We start from the raw sequence: 12,633 nt of genomic DNA, 5'->3' as shown, positions 1-12,633 counted from the left end.
TTTATATATATTATTAGTTATTATATATATTATTAATTATATATATATTTAAATATATATATAATATATATATATTTAAGTGAGAAGATATATTTAATATGTAATATATATTTTAATTCGTGTGAATAGATTTAAAAAACAAATGAAATATTTTCATTAGAATGTATTCAAATTATTCTAAATTTTGACCATACTTTTACCACTTTATTTCTTTTTTAGAAAATTAAAGTTCACAATGACACATTTATTGGTTATTTCGTCAAAAATAATAATAGAACTAATCAGTAATGTTATTATGATTTCATATTTTTTATATCATGAATTTTATTTTATTGGTTAATTTAAATAAATAAAATTTATATTTAAAAAAATATGCTTTACAATTTAACGATTCTAAAAAAATTTTTTAGTAATGTTTTTCAATAATCTTTTTAATCAAGATGTATGGTTTAATATTCAATAAATTACAAAATTATGATTAATTCAAAATTAATTGAAATTGTACTGCTTCTTTTGTAGTATAAAAAGCAAAAATTCAATAATACGAAATACATACGTAAGGAAAATGTATAAATATGTTAACTATCATTTATTGATAATACCTAATTCACGGATTGATATTATATTTGATATTTAATTATCAAATTCAAATATAATTGAAATTTTGATAAAAAAAAAAAAAAAGATCCAAGTACATTATGACAATACAGTTACAGTGGCAGAAGAATTTATATGAAAATTATGGTTTGGCGGATAATTATACAGATGGTTCGTTTTTGAAACAATTACGTAAAAATGTAAAACCAAATAATGTGACATTATTGGAAGCAATAACTTTCGGTGCCAGCGTATGTATACAGTTAAATATTGTAATTCTTTTTGTTATCATATTTATTTGGTTAAACAATCAATGGACTAGTCCTGATATCATATTTGTATTTAGTGTAATATTTACAATATTCGGTTATTTTGTATATTGTTTCAAAAGGCCAAATATTTTGGTTGAATTAACAAAATATATTAGAACTGTATTGATTTTTCTAACATTTGGATATATTTTATCGCCTGTATTAAAAACTTTAACTGAAACCATTAGTACAGATACAATTTATGCTATGACAATATTAATGTTTATAGTACATTTAATATTTAGTAAGTATGGTTCTTTACAAATTTCTTTATCTGATTCTTTATCCATAACATCTTCAATTTTTGGCTCCTTAATGTTAGCATCTAGATTGGCATCTCCATTACATGCTTTTTCTCTTCTTACTGTTTCTGTTCAATGTTTTGTTTTATTACCATTTTTGACACATAAATTAAATAATAAAATAATAATTTCAATTTTTTTAACATTGAGTACATTATATTTTTTGTTAATAGTATCACAAATTCTTTCTTATGTATTTATTGCAATTGTAATATTTTTACATTTTATTTGTCCTTATTGGTATGTAAAATGTCAAAAATATAAAGATAACATTTACGGACCATGGGATGAAGCTGTTATCACTTCTTAAAAAATATTTAATCTATTTCTATTCATTCATTATAATATATATAATTGTAATTTAAAGAAAATAGATATATCATAAATATCTGGATATTTAATTTATTATTAATACAATGCAATTATATAAAATAGCAATAACATGTAAAATTATATTGCACATATTGTTAGAGAAAACAAAATATATGAAAATTATATTAATATTATTTTAAGTATTCAAATATTATTTATGTAATAAAATATTATTTAATGAAAGGATGAAATATATTTTTTCAATAAATTGTATCTATACAGAAATTATTTATTGAAAACTTTTTTTATAATAAATACTGTTTATGAGAGTTTGGATAATTATTTGTTAATACACTGGTATGTAAAAAAATATGTTGTACATTTGAATCATAGACACAATATTATTCTACAAATGTGAACTGTAATAATCTTTTTATTCTTCTGACAAGAGCTTCAACAAATTGAAGACCTGGGCTTTCAATGGAATCCTTATCCTTATGTTCCATCAGTGCATATTTACTATGTATATTTACTAATTGTGTAATAAAACTATCTGTAAATGTAGAAACAAGACCTTGCTTTAATTCCATTAAAGTTTCTGAAGATATTTTCCATGTCACTGTATCTTCATCTATACTTCCTGAAGATACTAAAATAAAAAGAAGATAATTTTAATATTTCATATCATTTATTAATTGTAATATATTATATATTAATATAAATTTACCTTGCATTCGACTATGCCGTGATATCACTTGTATCATATAAAAATCCAAATGACTCCAAAGAATATACAATGCATGTTCTATTATTAGAAAACAATATTTTATGATTTGATGCTTTTCTTTTACCCAATGATTCAATCGTTGTTTTACTATAACTCGTTGTTTCTGTACATCGAGTTCCGCTTCTTCTTCGGACATATAGTCTTTTAATTTGTCTATAATCATTTCTCCAACGCTTTCCGATTGTTTTTTAAGAGTGTCAATTTGAAGTAATTCAGTATCTAATAAATTCGTGACAGACACAAGTTGATCGACAATTGTTCCTAAATGTACTCCTCCAGATGTGTCTTTTATTCTATCTTCTCTTCCTCTTGGTTTTAGAGTTAAATGAGGCTCAAAAAGTACGTTTCTTATTTTTTGATCCATTCTATTATGCTGCATCTGGTTTCGAGTATATAACATAATATTTGCAACTATTTGTACACGAGAAATATGTTTTTCGTTTTCCTCTACATTCTTGTGATTTAAACAGCTAGGAGCTGGCTGTAATTGGAATTTATACAATAATGCCAACATTAATCTTTGTAATCGATATAGATGAGCACGAAGTTCTCTTATACCACTAACATCTTCTAATTCAAAATCAGCTTTATCCAATTCTTCATCTACTAATTTATACATGTCAATGTTCGCAGATCGAGATATTACACCTGTAAGACAAGCCATTTCTTTCAAAATAAGTGCATTTGGTTCCTGATAAGCATCTCGTAATACCATTTCGATAATGCCTCGATGGCTCTGTAGAAAACCACAAACTTGTATGGCACATGATTGATTCTCTGTTCCAAGAGTGGTAAGCAAAGCATCACAAAGATACAAAGCAGGCAAAAGGATTTGCTGATAACGTTGACCAGGAGAAGGTGTAAAGGAATGAGGATTTCTTACTGAAAAACCTAATGGAACATCAGGATGGTAATTAAAAGCTGTCATACTTGACATACACGATAGAATTTTATTCTCCAAAAGACTTTCAGCACCTAATCTTGTAGAGGCCATTCTGCAAAATGTTGCCATCTTTGCTTCATATAAATATAATGGTCTTAATGTCTGAGGTTCTGGATGTAACATATTTTGTAACATTTTATCAGATTCTAAAAGACTTTCTATCATGTGCTTTAAATATCCTCTACTGGTTAAATATATTATCCAAGCGTTATCATAATCTAATTCCAATATCTTATCCAAGCAAGATAATGCCAACATTTTAGATACGTCGTGACCACCCGAGCAATTATGACATAAAATATCCATCAATTTATTTCCAAAACTGTTTATTACTTGTATCGTTGCGTATCGATGAGAACGTTCCTGAATAGGCATTACTCTATTCATTGAGCTATCTAACTGATTAACATACATTAAATCAATGATATTCGTGTTTTCTGATTTTTCTAAACCGACTACGCAAAGAAAATTCAATAATACCGCATATAAATGGGTAATTACTTTTTGTGAAGAGGCTCCTGCGTTTAAAATCCATTGCAAAATATGACTCAAAATAATTTTCATCATTGTTGCATTTGAGGGCGATGAAGGAAATGACTCACTATCTGTTTGAGTGATGAAACTATTTCGCAGATGTACTAATAACATCAGCACTGTTCCGGATACTAAAGTTTTAATCTCGCTTAAAGCTTCACAAGATGTCATCTTTTGTAATAAATCATGGGATAGATTCAACAGTAAATTCTGTTTTTGAGGTGTAGGAAGTTGTTGATTTGTTGCAACACAAAATAATATTTCTGTTGTTTGACACCAACCTTCTAAAAATTTTACTGTAGCATAAGATAATAATTTTGTTTGGTTTCTTTCTAAAGCGTATTTTAAAATTTTCTGTACTTCATCTTGCATAGGGTTACGTTGAGTAGCAATTGCACTACTTTGAGTAACAGCTAATTCCTCAGTGATAATGGAATATAATTTTTTAATTTCTATAAGTCGAGGACCTCCTACTAACGCAACGGGAACACTACATCGTGCAAAAACCATTTCAACTTGTGATGGATCAAAGAAATCTAAACATAAAGATGACTCCAATTGAAATTGAAATTCAATATAATGCAAAAGATCCATCAGAAGTTTCTGTGATGGTACAATTTGTCCTTTTTCTTGACCAAAGTTTCCAACTAATCGTTGAATTAAAGAATTCTGTGAACTTCCACCAGCAACTCGTAATTCAATTGCGGCTATTTTCAATAACCATGACATGCAACCAAGTTCTATTATTGTGTTCCATCCTTCAAATGGTAATTTTGAAAGATGTCTCTGTATAAAATCTTGATTTGCACTAGTTCGTAAAAATCTTAAAACTGAAACAAATGTCTTGCTGTTTTCAGCTAACATATAAAGAAGACAATAACAAGCCTCTGTTATTTTGTCACGACCACGTTCAAGAGATTGTTCTAAAATTCCTAATATTGAATGTAAACATGTACGAGGAAATCCTAGAATACCGGGTTGTTGTAAAACAGTTTTTTTGATATCTTTAGTAATTTCAAAGCCTAATAAATAGTGAGAGAGATTTGGAGTAGGTCTTCTAAGGCTTTGCATCATTAAAAGTAAAATCCGATTTTTGCAACTACCAGTATATTGTTTTTCATTTTCAGTATCTTCATCTGCATCCAAGCATTCCACAAAACCATGTCGAATATTCGTAGCTAAAGCAGGAGTAGCTGTAAACATAGAAAGTAACTCAGAATCTGCTCCTGGTTCATTAGTCACTTCATAAATAATACCGACAGCGTGAAATGCATGTTGCGGAAGCCAAGAACTGTACGAAACATATTTAGCAATATTTATCATATAATCAGGCCTTTTTGATTGTGGATCCACTTCTAAAAGTAATCTTGATAATCCGGTCAAAATTGTATGTATAGATTTTGCAGCAGCTGATTGAGCCATATAGTTATGTTGTGTATTCAATCCTCTTTCTAATATTTCCAAACAATACAAAGTGCTATTTTCAAGATTTTTTTTACCAGGAAAAAGTTCATAAGTATCGAAATTAGTGCAACCTTTATCAAGAATATATAATATAACATGAAGTAATTCAGATTTGGAATGTAATTGAGTCATAATGTAATAACCAGAATTGACCATTGTAACTTCTCCGCTTTGAAGTTCCACTTTACATCCAGTAAAATCTTCTACAGTAGGCTCATATTGTTTAATAAGCTTTAAAAATATTTTTAAACAAGCTTCTGAAACTTCCCATTTTTCTCCTGGATTTTTATATGATCGTGTATGAAATTTTAAAAAAACAGTATTAATTATAAAACGCAAGTACTGATCAAAACCAGGATTACGCTGCCCCATTCCCGATAATCGTAATATAGGAAAGTTAGTGAGAACATCTAAAAGTTCAAGCATTGCTCGCGTTAATGGATATTCATCTTTTTTCGATTCAATTTCTTCTAATTCAGTTTGAACTCCTCTTGGTTGATAGCTGCTTATTGTTGGTATATTTGGAACTATTTGTGCAGCTTCTAAACTTTGCCATACTGTGAATGAAGTTTCAGATGACATTACTAATGCAGCAAGTGTTCTTATTAAAACACTCTTCAATGGAATAGATATTCCACAACTGACTAAGCCTATCAAAGATGGTATTACTTTCCATCCTGGATGATAATATATATCTCTTCTTAATCTATCTTCTATGTCATTTTTTGCAATCACTCGAACAACCAATAAGACTGCTTCAAGACCTTTAACTTCTTCAGGTGTAATGCCTTTGGGATGGCTTCTTTGACGGTAAACAGTATCCTGACTGGGAGGCAATTCAGTTCTAAGATTATCATAGTACAGGTTTAAAGATTTGAAAAAGTGATCCCAAGAAATTGTTGTTGATCCAGAAGATCCTATAAATATTTTTTTGTTTTAATATTTTTTATTTTAATTAAAAAAACAACAAATAATATTCCAGAAAAAAAATAAATATTTACCATTTGGCTTTAAAAAACTAAATGCTTGCTTTGCTGCTTCAGGAGAACATGCAAGAGATGCGATCATCTTAAGATATGGCACAAATAATCCTGCTGGTAATATTTCACCTGCGAGACGTACGAATTTAAAAAGAGCAACTTCTCTAGAAAGTGAGCGCTTAATATGTGCAGAATCGGATGTATGCGTGGAATCAGTATAACACCAATAATCATTAACTAACTTCAGTTTTAAAGGATCTTCTTTATATAATTCTGCTATTGTTAACATTAAATATTCAAAATGATTATCTAAATTTAAAGGTGGTTCAATACCCTCTTGTTGATATGCCTGAATCAAACGCATAGATTCATCTGCTCGACTTCGTAAATCTTTAACTTTTAAAGGCATCAGCAATATAAAATCAGAAATAAGAGAATGAAAATAACGAAGATAAAATTCTTCGTAATATATGCTTTTGTTCTTAAATAATATTTCCGCCATGAAATGAAAACATTTATTTGTTAAAGCTGCTTCCAACAATCTCTCATCTTCTGTGGTAATATTCAAAATTTGTATGTTAGCTGCAGTTTTTATTGTTGTGAGAGCAACTGCAAAAGCAAATTGTATAATCCCACGTAATCCAGCACATTCCCAATTAATATTAGGTGTTATTAATTTTTGATATAGTTCTTCATGTGCTCCTCTTTCCAAAATTAATGGCATGGAATTAATCAATTCTGAAAAAAAAATATTAAATCAGAAATTGTAATATAAAAGTTATATTTATAATTGATAAAAAAATATACCTTCACCATTCTCACGAGTAGAAAATGAACTAAAATTGATTGCATTTAACACACTCATTATAATAGCAAGTGTGACCTTATCTGGACCTTCTTCATAGGCTTCTGGTCCAATTTGTTTTGTTTGTAATAGAGATAATAAACGAAATAAAATTGAATTTGGCAATGAAGATTGTGCAGACCACAAATATAAAATGTCTGCCAAATCTTGTCTAGAATCATTATAAAGTTTCATAACCATATATCGATGTTTTGGTCCACCTAAGGCTCGATTTTTTTCCAATAATTCTTGTTCTTTTATAGGATCCATTTTTTCTAACAATGATAAAATTCTATCTAATAAATCATCTTGTAATTTATTCATATATTCTGTAATATGTCTCAAAAGAGCAAGTGAAGCATCAATTTTCCAACTATGTCCCATTCTTGCTTGTACAAGCATTCTTAAAGTTGATGTAAGTGCTTTTTTCCCATCATAATATAATAAAATAGCTGTTAATCCTCTGGGTAAACTAGGATGATAAGGCATTTGCAACTGAGCAGTGCATAAAAGATCTAATGCCATAAACTCATTAAGTTTATACATATCTGATATAATAAGAGTTTCATCAACCAATTCTTTTGATAATAACTGATGTCCTAAATCAGGAAGTGTAATACCATCTGTAGCTCCCTTTATTATTTCTTCTCTGCTGTTTTTATTTGGAGGCTATAATAAAATATATCATATAATATAATAATTTATAATATTTTTATTTTTATTATTTCATATTTAATATTATAAATATTTGGTTTTATATAATTACTTACAGGATTTTCTAAAAGTGTTAAAAAATTTTGTCTATGATTACGTAGAGTTTCTGTAAATTCATGAAGATCATGAGTTGTTGAAGAAGAAGTAATGTATCGTTCTACAAGATTCTGTAATTCTTTATAAGATGTCCACATATCTTGTGTGGTTCCTTTTTCTATAAAATATATTTAAATAAATTTTTTTATTAATAAATTTAAATAAATAAAATAAATAAAATAAATTCTTTTATTAATGATTAATGTAATTATTTAAATTATTTTTCTTATATTTTTAATTTCTTATATTATAACTGATATAAAAAATATGTTAATAAAAAATATATAATTATTGATTAAAAATGATTTCTATATAATTATATGATACAAATTATTGCACATGTTATAATGAATATAACATGAAATGTATTAAGATTTATAAAATATAAAAATTGTAAATATAAATATTCATAAATTAAGAATTACCTTCAGACATTTTTTTATGATAAATAGGACGTTATAAAATTGAAAATTTGGCGAAACAAAATATTATACTTATATAAATATAATGAAAAGAAAGAAATATCGTACGACATAATACAAATATAAGTCTTTTTGGCGGAAACAACGGATTGATAATTATAAACCATTGAATAATTATATAAGATAGTGCATGTAGTAAGTACATGCATTTGTTACTGCAAATGCGTCTTATTTTAAATACTTACTTAAGAGGGCGCATTCAAGTTAGTATTTTAATTTTTAATTGAAAAGATTAATTTAACATTTAGTATTTATCTATTCTTTTATATTTAATTATATTTTATATTTGAACAAAACACCTTTTTAATTCTTTTTTTCTTTACAATGAATATATTTATATGAATTAAATACTTTGTTTTTTCTTATCGTATGTAGATAGCATGCAATGTAGATAGCATAACTAGTAATCAAATTTAATCTATGCTTTTTTGTTTCAAGTTGCAATGTTTCTGTGTTAGTCATTTAAATGACATTATTATTTTATCAATTTTCTTATATTATAAAATTTGTAAGTTTGTAAGTTTATATCACAGTCTATATAATATAAATAAAAATACAAAAATGTACAATGCGGAATGACTAAATATGTAGTACAAAATATACATATGTCGCCGGCCGGTAATTTTGTGTACGTGGTCAGTTCTTAGAGAAACTATGATTTAAACTTATATTATATTTGTTTAATATGTAATTGTTATGTTATGTTGATGATATATTTGTATAATTTTGTTAATTTATTTCTTAATTAAATGCACGACATTTTTTATTTTCATTTTTACAATATTATAACCTATTATTTAATTGCAAACGCCATGTGTTTTTTGTTAGTTTGTTAGTTGTTCATTGATACGATTTTATAATTTTTTATTTATTATATTGAGAGTTTTGACATGATTTTTTTTTAAGTATTTAATTCTTTTCCGCATATCAAACGATTATAATTTATATTTTAACTAAAATAAATTTAATATTAATATAAATGCTTTTTATTCTTTTTTTATAGATAAGGCAAATAAAAGTGGTACATTATTTAAAAACTAATATTCTATAATTTCATCAATACAATGGTCACATTAATAAAAACAAGAGGTTTACGTATGTCTGCACAGAAACAGGAAACACTTTTAAAGTTAACTGTGTTATCTCTTGCAGCAATTTTATGTAAGTTTTCTATTGAAATTAAAATAATTCTATTTTATTAATATAATTTTTTTTTTATAGCTTTTGCAACAAGATTATTCTCTGTCTTAAGATTTGAAAGTGTTATTCATGAATTTGATCCATATTTTAATTATCGCACAACAAAGTATTTAGCAGAAAATGGATTTTATAGTTTTCATAATTGGTTTGATGATCGTGTTTGGTATCCTCTTGGAAGGATAATTGGAGGTATATATATATATTTTTATATTAATTTTTAATTGTTATCTCTTTTGATGACAATATTGTTAAAATAATTTGAATCTTGATTATTTATTTAATAGGAACAATATATCCAGGATTAATGATAACATCAGCAGCATTATACCATCTTTCATGGTTATTAAACATTACCTTAGATATACGTACTATTTGTGTCTTCCTTGCTCCATTATTTTCTAGCTTGACCACAATTATTACTTATTTACTTACCAAAGAATTGAAGGTAAAAATATATTAAATATATTTATAATATTTTTAATGAATAAATATTATTTTATATATGATTTTAAGGATTCTGCATCAGGATTGTTTGCTGCAGCTATGATAGCAATTGTTCCTGGTTATATATCACGATCAGTGGCAGGTTCTTATGATAATGAAGGCATAGCTATTTTTTGTATGTTATTTACATATTATATGTGGATCAAAGCAGTTAAAACTGGAGCAATTTGTTGGGCAACCTGTGCTGCTCTTGCATATTTTTATATGGTGTCTTCTTGGGGTGGCTATGTATTTCTAATTAATTTAATTCCTTTACATGTATTAACCTTAATGGTGACTGGCAGATTTTCTCATAGAATATATATTGCATATAGCATTCTGTATTGTTTAGGAACAATTTTATCTATGCAAATATCTTTTGTTGGTTTTCAACCTGTTCAGAGTTCTGAACACATGCTTGTAAGTAAAAAATATGTGTATATATATAATAATATATTTAGTAATATACTTATATATATACTATATAATATATGTACTTAATTTAAACAAAATCTTATGAATAAACTAATTTATATTTTATATAGGCATTGGGAGTGTTTGGACTTTGTCAAATTCATGCTCTAGTTGATTATTTACGTAGTAAAATGTCACAAGATGATTTTGAAATTTTATTCCGTGGTCTTGTTATTTCTGTAGTTACCATATCATTTCTATTAGGTGTTATTTTAACTATTACAGGTATATATAATATTAATACATTTTTTTTATCTATCACAAATCTTATCCTTCTATCACAAAAATATTAATGTTGCAATAATTATATTTTAATTTTTTAATTTTTTTAATTCTATTTGAGGAAAAATATCACCATGGACTGGTCGTTTTTATTCTCTTTTGGATCCATCCTATGCAAAAAACCACATACCAATAATTGCCTCTGTTTCTGAACATCAGCCAACATCATGGAGTTCTTTTTATTTTGATCTCCAGATTTTAGTATTTCTATTTCCTTTAGGATTATATTTCTGCTTCTCAAAGCTAACAGATTCGAATATTTTTCTCATTTTATATGGAGTTACAAGTCTATATTTTGCTGTAAGTAAAAAATCTTTCTTTGTTATATTTGAAATTTATATTATAAATAATTGAAACAATTTTGAATGCAGGGTGTAATGGTTCGTCTAATGTTAGTGCTTGCTCCTGTAATGTGTATTTTGAGTGGAATTGGAGCATCCTCTTTACTTGTTACTTATATGAAACAAGTAGAAAGAGGAAAAATTAGTGATAAGAAGTTAAAAAAATTTGAAAGTAATTACATACTTAGAAGTGAGGTAATTATTTGATTATTTTTATTTAATATTAATCTTTTTTGTGAAATTTTATATCAACGCATTTTATATCAACAGATTGCTACACTCTTCATAACAGTAATGTGCATTCTCTTTTTTTCGTATACCATTCATTGTACATGGGTTACAGCAGAAGCCTATAGCTCGCCTAGTATTGTGTTATCGGCACGTTCTCCAGATGGTGGTCGCATGATTTTTGATGATTTTAGAGAAGCATATTATTGGTTACGCATGAATACGCCAGAAGTAATTTTTAAAATGTTTTCTGAATAATTTTTTTAATTTTTTTAATTTGCAATGTTTAAAATCATATTTTTTAAAATTTTAGAATGCTAAAGTAATGTCTTGGTGGGATTATGGATATCAGATTACAGCAATGGCAAATCGTACAATTTTAGTAGACAATAATACATGGAACAATACTCACATATCAAGAGTTGGTCAAGCAATGGCAAGTTCTGAAGAAAAAGCTTACGAAATAATGAGAGAGCTAGACGTTAATTACGTTCTTGTTATTTTTGGAGGACTTACAGGCTATTCATCAGATGGTATTAAAATTAATATAATTAAAGTAAATAAAACTATAACTTAAAGTTGTTTAAGAACTTGTTAGATTATAATTTTAGATATTAACAAGTTCCTATGGATGGTGCGTATTGGCGGAAGCACTGAAAAAGGAAAATCTATAACAGAATGGGATTATTATAATTCTGCAGGAGAATTTCGAGTTGATAAAGAAGGTTCTCCAATTTTGCTCAATTGTCTTATGTATAAAATGTGTTACTACAGATTTGGTCAAATTTATACAGAAGGAGGTAAACATTTATTGATATAAATATAATGTTGTATAGCATTTATATAATTTCAATGATTTTATGATTTAAACAGGAAAACCTTCTGGTTATGATAGAGTTAGAAATATGGAAATTGGTAATAAAGATTTTGAATTAAACATGTTAGAAGAAGCCTATACTACAGAACATTGGCTTGTTCGGATTTATAAAGTAAAAGACTTGAGAAACAGGGGAATCTAAAAAAAGATATTAAAAATAAAAATATAGATTAATAAGAAAGAAGTAATATTATTGCATCTCTAAACAATTCCATAATTTTATTTGCTTATAAATTTTTACAATTGATATCAACATGGTACTAAATAAAAAATTACATATTTCCATTAACCATCAGTATAATTAAAATTTTTATAAAAGACATACTCAGGCCTCACTATATGTTATTTTAATAAATATAGATATATCAATTTATAAAATAAT

The 12,633-nt window shown here is 26.7% G+C and overlaps 3 protein-coding genes across 4 annotated transcripts; 2 read left to right on the top strand and 1 right to left on the bottom strand.

The window, feature by feature from the left end:
• The first annotated feature begins 553 nt into the window (after positions 1-553).
• LOC102680269 (phosphatidylinositol N-acetylglucosaminyltransferase subunit C) lies at positions 554-1,621 on the top strand. The gene has a single exon (XM_006621555.2). It carries the CDS (start codon positions 699-701, stop codon positions 1,518-1,520), a length of 822 nt encoding a protein of 273 aa, XP_006621618.1. The 5' UTR covers positions 554-698; the 3' UTR covers positions 1,521-1,621.
• A 169-nt stretch (positions 1,622-1,790) lies between these two features.
• On the bottom strand, positions 1,791-8,319 carry LOC102680142 (nuclear pore complex protein Nup205). Its single transcript, XM_006621554.2, has 6 exons — positions 8,310-8,319; positions 7,845-8,002; positions 7,038-7,743; positions 6,252-6,968; positions 2,250-6,167; positions 1,791-2,171 (listed from the first exon to the last, which is right to left on the bottom strand). The coding sequence occupies exons 1-6, from the start codon at positions 8,317-8,319 to the stop codon at positions 1,924-1,926; spliced, it is 5,757 nt and encodes a 1,918-aa protein (XP_006621617.1). The 3' UTR covers positions 1,791-1,923.
• Positions 8,320-8,781: 462 nt separating this feature from the next.
• Positions 8,782-12,536, top strand: LOC102680016 (dolichyl-diphosphooligosaccharide--protein glycosyltransferase subunit STT3A). 2 transcript variants are annotated; one of them, XM_006621553.2, is made up of 12 exons: positions 8,782-9,001; positions 9,370-9,527; positions 9,588-9,755; positions 9,851-10,011; positions 10,080-10,469; positions 10,595-10,748; positions 10,867-11,105; positions 11,177-11,341; positions 11,417-11,605; positions 11,688-11,907; positions 11,986-12,174; positions 12,248-12,536. In XM_006621553.2, exons 2-12 carry the CDS (start codon positions 9,431-9,433, stop codon positions 12,391-12,393), a joined length of 2,118 nt encoding a protein of 705 aa, XP_006621616.1. In that variant the 5' UTR covers positions 8,782-9,001; positions 9,370-9,430; the 3' UTR covers positions 12,394-12,536. The 2 variants fall into 2 exon arrangements, with proteins under 2 accessions (XP_006621616.1, XP_031369177.1); XM_031513317.1 differs by having other exon boundaries at positions 8,806-8,994.
• Positions 12,537-12,633: the final 97 nt, after the last annotated feature.

The sequence above is a fragment of the Apis dorsata genome, unplaced genomic scaffold (assembly GCF_000469605.1).
Source record: "Apis dorsata unplaced genomic scaffold, Apis dorsata 1.3 scaffold_631, whole genome shotgun sequence".
Taxonomy (NCBI): domain Eukaryota; kingdom Metazoa; phylum Arthropoda; class Insecta; order Hymenoptera; family Apidae; genus Apis; species Apis dorsata.
This window is presented reverse-complemented; position numbering and strand designations above follow the sequence as displayed.

Excerpts from the sequence above, each read along its gene's own strand:
- LOC102680269 (XM_006621555.2), top strand. The coding sequence starts at position 699 with ATGACAATACAGTTACAGTGGCAGAAGAATTTATATGAAAATTATGGT.
- LOC102680016 (XM_006621553.2), top strand. The coding sequence starts at position 9,431 with ATGGTCACATTAATAAAAACAAGAGGTTTACGTATGTCTGCACAGAAA. Across the intron at positions 10,012-10,079 it reads TACTTACCAAAGAATTGAAG|GATTCTGCATCAGGATTGTT; the intron begins GTAAAAATATAT and ends TATGATTTTAAG. Across the intron at positions 11,342-11,416 it reads ATTACATACTTAGAAGTGAG|ATTGCTACACTCTTCATAAC; the intron begins GTAATTATTTGA and ends TTATATCAACAG.
- LOC102680142 (XM_006621554.2), bottom strand. Across the intron at positions 6,969-7,037 it reads TACTCGTGAGAATGGTGAAG|AATTGATTAATTCCATGCCA; the intron begins GTATATTTTTTT and ends TTTTTTTTTCAG. Across the intron at positions 6,168-6,251 it reads TAGTTTTTTAAAGCCAAATG|GATCTTCTGGATCAACAACA; the intron begins GTAAATATTTAT and ends AAATATTTATAG.